At 39.1% G+C, this 15,109-nt stretch overlaps 2 protein-coding genes across 3 annotated transcripts in view; one reads left to right on the top strand and one right to left on the bottom strand.

The window, feature by feature from the left end:
• LOC141960369 (putative ATP-dependent RNA helicase DDX60) overlaps positions 1-1,320 on the top strand; it is a 54,171-nt gene extending 52,851 nt beyond the window's left edge. Inside the window, exon 39 of one of the 2 annotated variants that reach the window (XR_012633610.1) lies at positions 618-681. Coding sequence is in view for 1 of the 2 variants with exons in the window: in XM_074905728.1 (XP_074761829.1) it covers positions 618-720 (103 nt within the window). In the remaining variant the exon portion in view is untranslated. Of the gene's footprint in view, positions 1-617 lie in introns of both variants that reach the window. The other variant, XM_074905728.1, reaches the window with a different exon arrangement.
• Positions 1,321-4,605: 3,285 nt separating this feature from the next.
• On the bottom strand, positions 4,606-13,813 carry LOC141960370 (uncharacterized). The gene is made up of 8 exons (XM_074905730.1): positions 13,074-13,813; positions 11,596-11,682; positions 11,170-11,403; positions 9,414-9,436; positions 8,396-8,541; positions 7,716-7,816; positions 7,518-7,619; positions 4,606-6,464 (listed from the first exon to the last, which is right to left on the bottom strand). The coding sequence occupies exons 1-8, from the start codon at positions 13,611-13,613 to the stop codon at positions 4,683-4,685; spliced, it is 3,015 nt and encodes a 1,004-aa protein (XP_074761831.1). The 5' UTR covers positions 13,614-13,813; the 3' UTR covers positions 4,606-4,682.
• Positions 13,814-15,109: the final 1,296 nt, after the last annotated feature.

Genomic DNA, 15,109 nt, shown 5'->3' with positions numbered 1-15,109 from the left:
TGTCGAAGTAGTAGGAACGCGTGTGTCGAAGTAGTAGGAACGCGTGTGTCGAAGTAGTAGGAACGCGTGTGTCGAAGTAGTAGGAACGCGTGTGTCGAAGTAGTAGGAACGCGTGTGTCGAAGTAGTAGGAACGCGTGTGTCGAAGTAGTAGGAACGCGTGTGTCGAAGTAGTAGGAACGCGTGTGTCGAAGTAGTAGGAACGCGTGTGTCGAAGTAGTAGGAACGCGTGTGTCGAAGTAGTAGGAACGCGTGTGTCGAAGTAGTAGGAACGCGTGTGTCGAAGTAGTAGGAACGCGTGTGTCGAAGTAGTAGGAACGCGTGTGTCGAAGTAGTAGGAACGCGTGTGTCGAAGTAGTAGGAACGCGTGTGTCGAAGTAGTAGGAACGCGTGTGTCGAAGTAGTAGGAACGCGTGTGTCGAAGTAGTAGGAACGCGTGTGTCGAAGTAGTAGGAACGCGTGTGTCGAAGTAGTAGGAACGCGTGTGTCGAAGTAGTAGGAACGCGTGTGTCGAAGTAGGAACACTGTGCTTTTTAATATACAATATATATTTCATCTTTAAAGCAACTTAAAATGAAACAATTTTTTTTTCTTTTTTTTTTTTTTTAAAAAACCCCAGAACATCACTGAGTGAACTGTGCGATGATCCAAATGATAATGTTCTACTGGCATTTCAACAACTGGGCAAAATCTATGAAGAGAAACTGAAGTGTGTTAACTGAAGAAAAAAGAAGGAAAACAAAAAGGCAGCAGCACATAATACTCTTACCACATACATCAGCTGCCTTTTTAGTGAGGGAGGGACTTAGGTCCAAGTCATCAAATATGTTTTACAGTAAAGTTTTAGGAATATCAAATATTAGTAATAAAAAGCTTTACTTAAGAAAATTAACCTTTACATATTCGCAGTTCTAATGTCAACTAAATAATTATTTCTAATAGATTACCAAACTAAGTAACTGCACATATCTTTCAATTCTTTTTTTTTTTTTTTTTTAGGCAGTGATATATTTATGTTAAAGACAGCTCTTGGAAATATACTGAGCAAACGTCACAGTTCTGACAGGTGGTGAGATTAGCCCCTCAGCAGGACAGCATTAGAAACTTTCAGCCCATTTGTGAATTACTTTGTGAATTATGATAAAATAAATTGTTCTAATTATTTTTCAAGGTTTCTATTAAGTAATGAAGGAGTATCTTTACAAGGTACTTTACAATTATAAAAGCTTTTAAACTAGTCTGCAGTTCTAGTCAACAAAATTTTAAGTATAAAGAGGGTTTTATATAAGCACAATGACATTAATAAAATGTTCCAACCATATGTAGAATTGCTTCATTTTTCACCTCTTGTATTCTTGAGTCAGAAAGATCCAGGACACCTCTAGCATACCTGTCAATAAGTCCCTTGCAATATAGATTACTGAGTTTTGTAAAATATGTTTCCTAACTCTTTTCCTGTTTTTTTTTTTTTTCATCTTTTGTTTGTTTTCCTCTGGGACAAGCATAGTTTTCAGAAGTCTTTTCATACTATTCCTGAAAATCTTAAGTTTAACACTACAGTTTACTTGTAGTCTGAAAAAAAATATATGCACACATATTAATGTTTAGATAACCTAGGAAAATTAGGCTTTGACACCAGTCCCCACTGCCACACACAATTTTATAATGATGACCAAGATGGTGATGTAAGTTATTCGCTATTGATATAAAGCAAAATGTGCATTAAGGAAAACTCAAAATCCCATTTCTTCCAGTTAGCTGTGTCCATCAGACAATCACTGATGAAGTGTTTGACTTGAAATCTCTTTAGGCAATATTAAACTACATGCAACATGTTACTAGGAGATACTGGGGGGAAAGCCTGTACATAGTAAGGCAGTGCTGTTGAGCTACCATCAGCTGACTTTAATTTTGTTTCACACATTAAAAAACTGGAAGGAGAAGAGAGTTTATGACAGAAATGGAACACAGTGGTAGAAAAGACTGCTTTAACTCTACTTAGAAAATAAAATTTCCTCAAATTATTCCTTACGGTCTGGCAAACCATCTCATACGTAACAAGTCTTGCAGAACCAGGGTAAAAGTGACCTTATTGAGACCTTTTCACATTCATGTTTCCTTATATAAATGGAGTAATCTTTTCAGCTAAGACACAATTAATTGACCAAGGAATAAAGTCAGAAATTGGACCTATTGTGTTCTCAGTTACTTGACCAGTAAGCATGAAATCCTGGGTGAAAACCAAACTTATTAGCTCTGTCACAGGGTACTAATTTTATATGCTGAAGACTGTAATGCCTCAAAACATTAGTAACAGCAGTCAGCATTTCACTTTTAATAATGTGTATAAAAAGTGCCTCACTCCTGTTATGGCTTTTAGTTAAAGAGTCAATAGTGAAAGAGGATCAAGAGAATTAAGTCAAAATGACCAGGGAATTAACTTGTGAAAATATCAGAAAAATACAATTTTGCCCATTTACTATCTGGGTGGACTGTAATTTTACAGTGACCTATTGTAAATAAAACATCCTGCTTACCATTTATCTCCCCTGTAAAACATTAATGCTGAGCTATAAATGCACATAGAAAACAATTTGCCATGCCTGAAAAGCAGTCCTAGGACTGTACTGAACCCACACACCACCAACTTCTGCTTTCAGAAACAGTGTATCATAGTCTTTAACCAGTCTATAATGGTATCTTTTCACTAAAGGACAAACTTTAAAGCAGAGACTCTAAACTCTCACAAAACACTGTAATAGAAATGAAAAAAAGATATGTTGAAGATAAGATTATTCAGAAACCTTACAGGGTTTCTTAAAATTGCTTAACTTATTAGGATTTTTTTTTTTTTGTCACTAACAAAAACATTTTCCACAACCTTCTGACAACAAGTTTTATAGGTGCCTTATCTGTCTCTAAAATTGTTCCATTTCTCTTGCTTTCACTATAGCGAGAACAACCTCCATCCACGACACATTATTATTATCATCACATCAGCCTTTTTCTTCCAGTAATTTAACTTAGCACCTTTTTAACACTTCTCTCAACACTAACATGCTGAAGAACATGACAAGAATGTCTACAGATAAAAGCAGAACAATTTTTAGAAAACTGAAATACAGTAGGTTTTCACAGATGAGCATAAGGAACTAAGAATAAAGTAAAACTAAGAATAAAGAAAATTTTCACCACTGTCCTTACTATAATGAAGATACAAAGGGAAGATTAGAAAGTGTTATAAATTCTAGAAACTCTTTTTCAGCTTATTTAATAGGAATGAACTGCCACAGAAAAACTGAGGCCAAGAATTTAACAGTAATCAAATTAAAATTAAGTCAACATTTCCTAAACCAATAATAGTATTTTTAAGTATTCTGTCACAGTGAGCATATTGGTAAGTCTTGCACAGATTTAAATTTTAACAGTATTTCTTCTATGAAGTTACATGATGTTACAAAGAAAATTTGGATTTTTTTTTTTTTTTTTTTTAGAAGGTTACTACCTAGTTGCCAGTGAAAAATTCTGAAGGCATATTAAGCATTCTGCATTCTGGTCTAATACTTGCCAGTTGACGTAGCTACTTAATGCAAGATTAATTTATTTAAAAACTGGCACCAGGTCTTGCTGGAAAATGAACATTAAATGAAATAGAGCTTTAATCTCAAATAATACTACCATCTGCATATTATCTCTTGGATGCAACAAAACGGTTAATAAATTAGAAAAGATGGTATTTTTATCTTCACTTTGTATCCTATTTCACAGACTAAAAATTCAGTGAGTTCTGGATCATTAATACAGCAAGAAGGGCCATTCTCCTTTTTTCCTGTCCTTATACAAATATTAAAAAGAGATTTTTTGTTTTAAAAGCTAGATTCTCCTAATGCTTTCAGCCAAACAGCTGGTTAGTATCTGTCCACTGAATCCCAAATTGTTGCCAACAGGAACTGAAAATTAATTGTGACGGTTACTTTTCATAAAGGCAGCATTTCAGAAGTGTAGCTGACACCATTCTGCAATGTATAACAAGAACACTGATGTGGTGTTTAAATTTCAAAAGCATAAGAGAGTTATTGAAATTACACTAGAAGTTGCACCTTCAATATACATTAAATACATACTGGAAAAACAAAACAGCCAAAGGGAGATATGCAAAAGGATTTTCAGTAATGCCCTTCACCATCCTTTACTTTCCCCATAGCTCTCCTCCCTCCCTGCCTGACTGTGCAGTGAATGCTACTGTCTGTACTCTCCTACTGACTTAACCCTAGTGCAGGTGCTGCTGTACCAGAAAAGCAATACACTGCTTCCTGTCGCTGAGGCTTCGCTGAACCTCCTTGATGGGACACCTGGGTCCTCCACCATGAACATGCACCCTAGTGACACTTCACAAAAGGTCTGCACCCTTAAAGGTACAGCATATATGGTCATACTTGAGTCTTTAACAGACATAACATTTTTGGTTTGTTTCTTCAGTTTGGGTTTGTACTATAAAAATCACCTTAGTACACTATACCTGCTGATAAGCAGTTATGTTTCTAACACAGAGATACCTCAACTGGCAAGAACCAGGGAGAACAATAGCTGTACAATCACAGGTATCCCACTTTTTAATGTGTTAAGTAGCATTTATTTAATTCCAGATTATTTAAGTATCATTATCTTCCATTTCACTTCCTTTTCATGTCTCTGATTTTCTCCTAGTAGATATTTTGTCTTCGGCAACAGAAAAATATTCTGATGCACTGCTGGTATCAGTAGAGATGGATGTTTGACTTAGCTCTTCAGTGTCAGAATCACTATCACTTGGCATTCCTCCTGCCTCATCTACTGTAAGCACAGAACCTCCTAACAATGGATCGTTGCATGTGCCAGGAACAGAACAAGCTGCATTCTGAAGCTCTACAGACTCAGGTTCACCTTCCTTCCTAGGACAGGAACAGTTGTTTTCAGCAACAGCTTCACTTTCTTCATCTTTTACCTTTGTTTCTTGTTTTGTTGCTGTAATAAGTTGAGTGGAAGATGCATTCTCATATTTAACAGGAAGGACAACTGAGCATAGAGGCTGACTACAAGAATTACTATCGGCAAGCATTTCCGCACTTTCAGTTTTCTTAGATGAGTTCACAGGAAAGAATGAACCTTCACATTTTGGATTACTGTGTCTAGAAACAGGCTCTGCAAGCTCTGAAGATACAGGCTTCCCTAGATTTAGAGGTGTTTTGTCTGAAGATTTCATCTTCTCTTTTTCTGTTTTTTCAATACCATTTCCAGACAAAACCACTGAGGAAGTCAGCAAATCAGAGGTATTTCTGACAATACTTCCAAATGAAAATACTGGTGAAGGCAACTGAAAACAGGTATTTTTGAAGGAAAATACACAGTTAGTGGGGAGAAGGGGGGACTCGGAGACACCATTCACTCCAGCTGCAGTGCTGGTTTCTGAAGTACTGCAAGCTACAGTTGTGATGGATTCTGAGGCATTAGCTTTTTGTTGCCATGAGACAGCTGGTTTCTGTGTACCATGTTCTGCAGCTTCCATTGCAAAAAGTGTTTTTTCTCTCGTGGGAAATGTGTTTTTGTCAGATGGCTTCTCAGATTGGCTAAAAAGTGAGGATAATGGCAAAACCTTAAATGAATTGCTGACTCCGGATCCTACACAACAATCTCTTTCTGAATTGCTAAAGGGAAACAAAAAATTTGGCTTCTTACTTTCTGCCGAGTCTAAATTAGGACTGGTTGAAGCATCAGAAACTGTGGCTTTGATTACAGGACCGTGTTTTCTAAATTTGCTTTCATCCTGGTCATCGGTTTTATCTGCATGATCACATTTTCCTAGATAAAACTGAGGGAAAACATATTTCCTGTCTTTCTTTTTAAAGGAAAATGTACCTGTACCTTTAATAAATCTGGGTAATGCGTTGTTACATGCACTGAAAGCAAAAGGTGAAGCAGAAAGTCTCTCTGCAGAAACATCTAGAAATTCTGAATTTGAAACAGTAACAGCTACTGATGTTGCTGGTTTTAAGCCAGTTGTAGTAGAATTTGCATCCATTTCACTGGAAATAGTAACTGCTGATGACTGCACAGGCAATTTTTCTTTAATTACTAAATCTTTAGAGTTTTCTGATAAGGTTGGAGTAGTTACTTCCTGGGAACTTCTCTCATGAAGTAATCTTAAGTCACCATTTGTTTCAGAGAAGTTCACATTTGTGGATGAGATACTGTGATTACTGGTTCCAGAAAAACTTCTCTCAGAGCCATCTGCTCTATGCAGGGTTCCCATTTTTATTTTATTCGAGTTATTTGCTTTAGTAGTTGAAGATACAAAAAGAGTTCCTGAGGACCTACCCTTCAAAGCCTCAGCAGTTACAAGTTTATACTTTTTATTTGCAGGTAAAGTTTTTGTCTTGAAATGATCGGTGAACTTCTGACGTTCCATATAGTATTTGTAACGTAACTCCTACAATTACAGCAAAGAATCCCATTAAGTAAAATGTCATTTGTGGATTCAGATGTTATAAAACTCACATACAATCTAAGACTGAAGAAAAGTTTTCATATACCCTATAACATTTATGATGTACTTTTCCATTGCTTCTAGAAGGCAACAGAACACAAGTCATTGTGGAAAAAAAAAGTTCTTCAAAAACAATTGAACAAGATACACATGGAACCCCAATGACAAAGTAGGTTTTGAGCTAAGAGACTATAGTAAACTATATTTAAAGTCACTGCCAAAACCAGAAACAGCTAAAAATAGTTGCCTGGACATTAAGTGACAATTCTCAAAATTGTCATGAAAAGTAATCATCTGAAACCAATTTGGGTAGTGGGGTGGTTTGCTTGTGTATTTTTTACTAGATACAATAACTACATAAATTGTATTCTCAAGGGCAATAGAAAACAGATGTTCTCCAAAATAATACAGCAACAGAAAAATAGTTCTATATTTCAAGGACATAAGCAACTTTTTAATTATCTGCCATGGGTATTCTCAGAACATACATTATGCGATTCACTGCCAGCCATGCTTCACCAACTGTAGCTAGAATAATTCTGTACAGAATACTCACTCAGCCACCCATGTGGAACTTCAAGTAAGTGAAAAAATCTAGTTGTATAACTAGATCATTGGAAATGAAACAGAAGAAATTGGATTTTAGGTAGTCTTAGAAGAACAAATTCTATTATCTTCAGAAAACAGGACACAGGCAGACAACTTCCTCTTCAAACAGGCAATATAGAAGCTTATTTGGATTAGAGAGCTATAGATGTGACTCAAAAAGCCACACTATAATCTAAAAATAAGTATTTGAAGTCAGTAGTAAGATTAAGTTCCAGCTTTCTGAAGAAAAAAGAAAAGAATAAAATCCTGACAGCTTTAATAACCTTGTCAGATTTACATTCTAGAATTGGAAGGGTAACTTCCTAAGAAAGATTATAAAAGCTTATTTAGGAAGTTGTGATATAACAAATAGTAACAGCCATACTTACAACAGACATTCAATCATACCTCATGACTCATGTTTTGAAATGCTGACATTTCTGATATTGACATTAAGCGAGTAGAAATCCTGCTACCATCTGCTAGTGCTTCCTCCTGTCCTGCTACAGGCTGAAAAATGTTTTGCAGTAGACATTATAGTTAATTTTGGTAAGACGAAATAAACAAGATAGGTACAGTGTTGTAAGCTCATAGTCAGTAACTTACAAGAAATATGTTGGGTATATGCCTCTGGTCCTGCCATTCCTTTATGTTATTTTTAACTAGAGTATTTTTTGCTGAGTTCTCATTTCCTCCAGATGGTAGATCTATTAAAAAGAATATACTCTCCATCAGTATTGTGTTAAGTATGTAAAATACCGAAAGTTTCTTGTGCATCTAAACATAGATTCCAATTAAGAACAGAAGTGTATTACCCTAAGTAAGACCCTAGCACTTGCTGAAACTTCTGCAAAATAAAGCAAGAGACCTGTGTAGGAAATCTTCTAAATGCCTGAAAATGCCCGCCCAAATACAACAATTTTCTCCTATGAGGTAAAAGCACTTAATCACAGCACAGTTAATGTTCATATTATGCTACAACAAATGCCTATCTAGTTCAGCAACACACTTCTGACAGTGGTGATACTGGTTGCATACAAAAGTTATAATGATACTTCCCTCAGCTTCCAAAAATATAGCCTAGGGACTATAGCCAGAGAAAATGCATTCAGAAAATGTATTTAAAGGCCCTTGATGAATTTATCATCCATTAATTGGCTCAGATGCTTTCTGAACACTTAAATAATCTGCATGGCAAAAGCATGCATTAGCAATTAGTTCCACAAGTTGCAGGTTCCTAGACTGACTTCCTGAATCCTGTCCTATATTAAGTCCTTCTTCCCTACCTTTAACAATGCCTACATTAACAGGCATTAACTTCAAAGCCAAGATTTCATTAACAACAGGTTTGATATCCATCTTCTTTTGGGTATACTCTGGTGGTTTTTCGTAGCTGGATGCTATATTCATCAGGTCAAGCTGAGTTTTCATTCTGGAAAAGGAAAAAAACCAAACCCAAACTTAAATACTTTTCTTAAGGCTCACTTGCCAACAACTAAATTACATGTCTAGTACAAAAAAAAAAATTCTGGAAAAAAAAAAAATCACTAAGAGAGAAGAAATCAGAAAAAGCTAGCCTTCAATAAAATGTCATGTTCCCTAGATTTTTTTTGCTTAAAACTTACTACTTGACAATTCACCTGAATTAGGTTTCATACACAATGAAAATTCCAAGAAGTAGTGCCTGTAGTTCCACAACAAGATTTTTAAAAAAACCCACTTTTCTTAGTGTATTATATTTGAACATAAATTACACCCTTTCTTCAGAGGACATTGTTAATGTTAGTCTGAACCACAACATATTTTAAATAACTCAAATTCCAATATTCTTTCTTAAAACTCTGCTTAAAAAGTGACAAGAAATGTAATTAAGAATCCTTAGAGAGAAATACACAGGTTATGTGTGCTACAAACACAAGAATTGAGACACTGCAGAATCTCCACATGCTCTTAGACTTAAAAGATTTCTGTAAAAGCTCCAGGCATGCTTCAGTGTTCCTGAGTTTAAATAAGATATCTGAAAACACCCAATCACCATGTATTAATGAATTCGTATATTCAGGGAGCCAATTCAAAAGATTATCTCTAATCCCAGATAGTAGATCACAAAAATTTGACACATTTCCTAAAATTTGGAATGCTGAGCATCCAAAAATCTGAAAGCATTATAATATCTTAATGACTAAATATTATTTTCATTTTAAGATGCTATATCTGACTATATCTTAAGATTAAAATTTAACAGTTACTTTAAATTACACCAGAGATCTAGCAAAACATGAAAAAAAAAAATTATATATATACCTTGTATTCAAGCCACAGGCCACCTATAAATAAAACAAGAATTTGTAAGATATAAGTTTTCCTCCAATTCTCAGAAGGAGATTATTGCTTTATCAAAATACTTTAATAGACACTGAACTCCCCATCTTCATTTCACAGAACTGTAGGAAATAAACCTGTTAATATTAAAAAGGAGTATCTAAATGTAAAAATATAGTATGTCTAGGACGATGATTTATCTTGTGTAATATTTTGTGTTAAAAGACAAAAGGAACTCCTTCAGACCCAAATGAAGGCATTCAAATCATGACTCATGATTATCTAATCCATTTCAGATATTTGTAAACATTCAAATGAAAGACTATTTTGCATTTCTTGGTGAAATACCTGCTCTCAAGATGCTATTGGACCAAGATTAAAAAAAAAAAAATCTGTCCTTTAGTATTAAATCAGCCAGATAATAGCAGTGTGAAGTGCACTGCACTGTAGGCAAGTGACACTTCCCAAAGAATGAGTAATGAAAAGTAAAAAACGCTGCTTCCCTACAAAAAAACTGATCTCACTGTACTGAATCTTAAAACAAGAGCCATCACCCACCTCACTGAAATGAGCTGTGTATTGTTATGAGGCATAGGCAGGTGGGTGCTAAATTTAAAGCATACTAATCACTGAATTCAGAATATTTGTTCCAGAAGTGGGAGTTGCCTTTACTTTGGGCAAAAGTGAAATTTTCCTTAATGAGTTGTTAACGGAAGCTTAGTTGAACTCAGTATTCTTAGCTTCTCATTGATCTGAAGGCAGCAAAAAGACCCACTGCAGAAAACTGCAATATGGTGTGGTTTCTTAGGAAAGCATAAACCTTGAAGTTAAAAGAAAACACAAAATTCAGTAGTTTAAGTACTTTGCCCAAAATCTACCATCTGCCTTAAATCCATACAGCTGCAGCCACAGTGTTTGACATAAGAGATGAAAAGGTCTACACTAGCTTAGGTAACAGTGAAGATTAAGCTTGTGACGGGTTCCTCTAGCATTTATCTCTAAATCGGAAACTGTTTTTCTCTGCAGTTCCCTTAAACACTATGACGAAGAGTTTCAGGGTCTTGTACCCAGCAGTGTATATATTGCATAGCACAGTATATCAGAAGTACCTAAGCTAGGTTTGAACAGGCTGATTTATCTCCATTGCACACCTTGGTGCAAAGTTTACAGCAGGTTTTAAAAAATCAATATAATCACCTTAGCTCAGGTATCCCAACACCGTACTCCACTGTGCACCACAGACAGGTTATTTATTCTGGCTCCAATCTTTCCCCAGAAAGCATTTTTCATGTCTTACAAGTTTAAAAATGCAATGGAAGTGCTTAATACCCAAAACATAAAAAAAGAAGATATGAAAAAGCAAATAAACGTGAAACAATTTTGAAGTCATTCATAGTAAATAACTCCCTACCCAGCATCAAGGCAGCTTACTTTCACAGCTGGTAGCATAATATAGCAAGTGTGACAGCAACTGCTATACAGTCAATATTAATTTCATTAGTTTTCAGTGAACAATACAAGTGTCTACTGATAAGCTGCAAAGAAAGCTTTTAAAACTTTTCTAAAATGAAAAGCAGTTATAAAAAAGTAGGAAGTGTTAGATAATTTTAGTCTGTATTTTTCATTTGTTGAACTTGTTTTTTCTGATCGAGTCATTACTATGATCATAATCTACAATATAGCAAGCTCTATATGTCATTACACAACTGATCTAAAATAATAACAAGAAGGCCATCACCTCCAGGAAACGCTGAGGATCACACTCATGGACAAGCTTTTCACAATCCTTCAAAAAATTCTCAATGGTCTTCTTGTGCGTCTCCTTCATTTTCTTCCAAATCTGAAATTCTTTCTCTTTCTTACTTCTTTGATTTTCAACATCTTCTAGCAATTGCTGTTTCTTCATTTCCAGAGTTTTGAAAATTTCTCCAAATTCCAGTGCAATTATCTCTGCATCACTGCTCAGCACCATCTACAAACAGAACATGAAAAAAGAGAGGAAAATGCAGTAGCAATGTCTACATGGAGTCACTTCCCTAAGTAAGTTCAGCACACATCTGTGCCACAAGAAGCACCAGTATGCTCCATGTTGTGATTAACCTATCCTGAGAAAACATACACATACATATATATTTATAAAAAAAGTCCAGCATCTGCAACTCACTTCCGTATCATTTGGTTGACTTGAGATTTCATTCATCAGCTTCTCATTTATTATTCTCATTTTTTTCAGACTGCTGAAGAAGGTTAACTGGAAGACAATTGAAACACATGATTTTATCCACTCCATAATATAAATACATTTCAGTGGTTATCCAGAATCACATTAGAGGATGTTCTGTACAACATATTAAACAAAGGCTGTAATTCTAAGCATCACTTAACGCTTTCCTGGATCAGCAACACAAACTTTCTTTTGCTATTTCTCTCTCAAATTAATGTTTTCAGGCTCACCTGCAATACATACTGCTATAATGACTACAGTGTTACTTTACAGTTAAAACGTTTTTTCCCCTCACCCTTGTTACTAACCTCTTCCCTCACACACACCTCTCACAATTAAGTTTTAATGCTGCTATTCCAGTTTGACAAGCAACTGTGTGGTACTAATTTCTTTATGCCTCACACTGATAAAATAGAAAGCTGTCCATAACTCAGTTATTCCTGCTTGGTTTTAAACTAAGGTTATCAAAGTTTTTATCTCCTTTACCTCACTACAGCATCACTTAATTTTTACATAGAAAGTCTAGTGCAAAGACTGTTTCCCCCTAGTTTCCTGAGTCACACGCAATTGGTGATGGGAGAGACAGGAGGGAAATCAGTTCAAAAGCAGCTTCTGGCTGTAAAGGTCTGTGCTGTACTTAAAACTTTTATACCTATACTCATCATTACTTCCCTGCGGTTGTTTCACTTCCTGCAGAGCAGAACTGCTGCATGACATGCCACTCTACACCCAGTTGGCATAGGGCATGAAAAGCTCATTCTACCCAGCTGGTAACGATTTTGGCAAAACACAACTACTGCTGCTACAACCAGCCAACCAACCATTAGGCTAGGCAGTTGCTTTCTTCATGCAAACAGGAATGCATTTTGATTTTACGTTTATTAAATTATTACTTGCCTAAACCATCTATTTCTAAATACGTAGTTATCTCTGACCCAAATTATCCACGTCATCTCATAGAGCCTATAAACAAAATATCTGTGGGTGGAGGTTTTTTTTGTTAGTAGGACTAGCACCTTCCTGAACTTGGAAAAAAATGGATGCAGACATGCAATAAACTCTTTGCATCAGTGTGTTTTTTTCAGCACAGACTGCAAATCTCTATACTAAAAAAAAAACCCAAAACCAAACAACAAACCATCCTAAATCAAAAAACAACCCCAAACTCTTCAGGTGCTTCGGTAAACTGGGTTCAGATCTGTTGATGCTATAATATCGCCTGGCCCCTTGTATGTGTTGGATGAAGCCCGAGGGCAGCAGGGACAGGCACACAAACAGATCCCGAGTCCCGGCTCACAGCACCACACTACCTCGCTCCCTCCTGCCCGCCACGCTGCGTTGCGGAGTAAGAGCAACCCGGGCGCCTGGGTTCCCCTGAGAGACAGCCCGACCTCCCAGCCGGCCCCCCCCGCGCTTACTTTTTCCTCCTGGTACACCGTGTCTATGAGGTTGACTGAGTGGAAGATGCCTTGGTGGTCCTCGGAGATGCACTGCCCGCAGCCCGCCTGCCGGCACATGCGGCAGTAGAGCTGCACCAGCCGGCTCGGATGCTTCTGGCAGGTTCCTCCGAGCACCAGCGGGGAGAACAGGCCAGTCCCCTGGGCCTGCTCTGCCTCCCCCGCCTTGGCAGACCCTGCCGTGCCAGACCGGTAGAGCTTGACCACCTCGGCCAGGGTGGTGTTGACGGGCAGCGCGGCGGCCCCGCCGCGGGGCAGCGGGCACAGCTTCCTGCACAGCGGGCACGACACCCGGGCGCCGGCCGCGCCACCGCTCGGCCCCGGCCCCCCCCGGGAGAGGCGGGCCTGCCCCTGGCCCCGCTGCTGCTGCAGGCGGGCGGCCTCGGCCGAGGCCAGGCACTCCAGCACGCAGTCCCGGCAGAAGTTGTGCGAGCAGAGGGGCAGCGTCACCGGCTCCTCGAAGAGGGACAGGCACACGGCGCACGTCAGGCTGGCCTCCATCTGCCACAAGCAGGCGGGCGGCCGAGGCCGCCACTCCTGCTGCCGCCCCGGGAGCGGCTCGCAGGCGGGCCGGCTGGGCGGCCCCGGCTCGTCCCGCTGCCCCGCCGCCTCCAGCCCAGCGGCAGTAGGACCCGCCGCAGAGAAGCCACGACGAGAAAAGCCGAAAACCCCCCAAGCTCCGAAACTCCGACGACCAACTTCCCCGGAAGAGGAACCCGGCAGTGGGGGGCGGGGCAAGGAGAGCCACGTTGGCGATTGGGGAGCGCGCGAGATTGACACCACCGCTTTCCAGTCAGGACAGACGGGAGGGGCGTGAGGCGGTGCCGTGGGGGCGGGGCGTGGAGCGGCCCGTGTGTGAACGGTGGCCCGGAGGCGGCGTGGGGCGGGGCGGAGGCTGCTGGGACACGCCCCCTGCCCGGCCTGCGGGCGGCTGCGCCCCGGGATGTCTGCCGGGCCCTAGCGCCGCCGCCGCCATTTTGTGACAGGTTCTCTGGGTAATTCCCGCCCTGCGTGTAGCCGGGCGGCCTCGGGACCTCGTCCCGTGGGAAACACGGCGTGAACGGGGTGTTTGCAGCTGAGAGAGGTGTTGCTATTCCTGTCTGCGAGGTGTCAGAGTTAAAGCGAAATCCACAGGGCTGAGGTACGGATCTTACAAGGTACCTCTTAACAGTTGCAAAATCGTAACGTAACTGAAGCTTAGGATGTTGTTAATGCTGAAAAATTGGCAATAGTGCTCACCTCATTCTTATTTTTGTTCTTAGTTTATTTTTCCTCCCAGAGCTTCTCCTTCCAAAGTTCTGGCCCAATAGTTACATTATCCACCTGAAATACTTTGAAATGGGTCAAACTCAAGAGGGACTCAACTGAAATTTTAAGTTTATTGTAAATCGGTAGATTTGTAACATAAAGTCAGTATTTGCAAAAAAGCAAGATACACTGAAAATAGCGTTTTCACAGACTGAGGGAAGCAACAGATGCAAGCAGCATAAAAGCAACCATGTATTATTCTGTTTTTATAGTAGTGCTTTCTTTATTCAGACTGAGTTATGCTTGCAGAAAGCACCTATTTTTTAAAAATGCCAAACGCCTGTGTCAAGTGGAGACCTTATAGCTGCAGGAGAAGACCAAAGGGGAGTTGTTTTAGTCACCGTTACCACATTTTCCCTTACGTGTTAGTATACATAAGAGTGACAGAAGGTACAAATACACAGGCTGGAAAGTTTTGTCAATAGGCAGCACAGAATAGACTCAGGATGTTTAAAAGCAGTGTCATGCTTTCCCGTGGAACAAGGACTTGAGGTTGGGCTCTGCTGCCTTTCTTCGTTAAAGTCTGAGTTGTCACCAGATATTGTCAGACTGTGCTTGCTGGTGTTCTGAGGAGCGCTGCATCCTTCAACCTCACCTGGAGGTGCAGTGTTACCTGCTACTCCTGAATTATACCAACTGGGGCATCCTGGAAATACCTCAGTGCTCTAAAGGTCAATATTCAATTAATG

The sequence above is a fragment of the Athene noctua genome, chromosome 4 (assembly GCF_965140245.1).
Source record: "Athene noctua chromosome 4, bAthNoc1.hap1.1, whole genome shotgun sequence".
NCBI lineage: Eukaryota > Metazoa > Chordata > Aves > Strigiformes > Strigidae > Athene > Athene noctua.
Note: the sequence above shows the minus strand (reverse complement) of the source record. Positions and strands in the feature narration are given on the sequence as shown.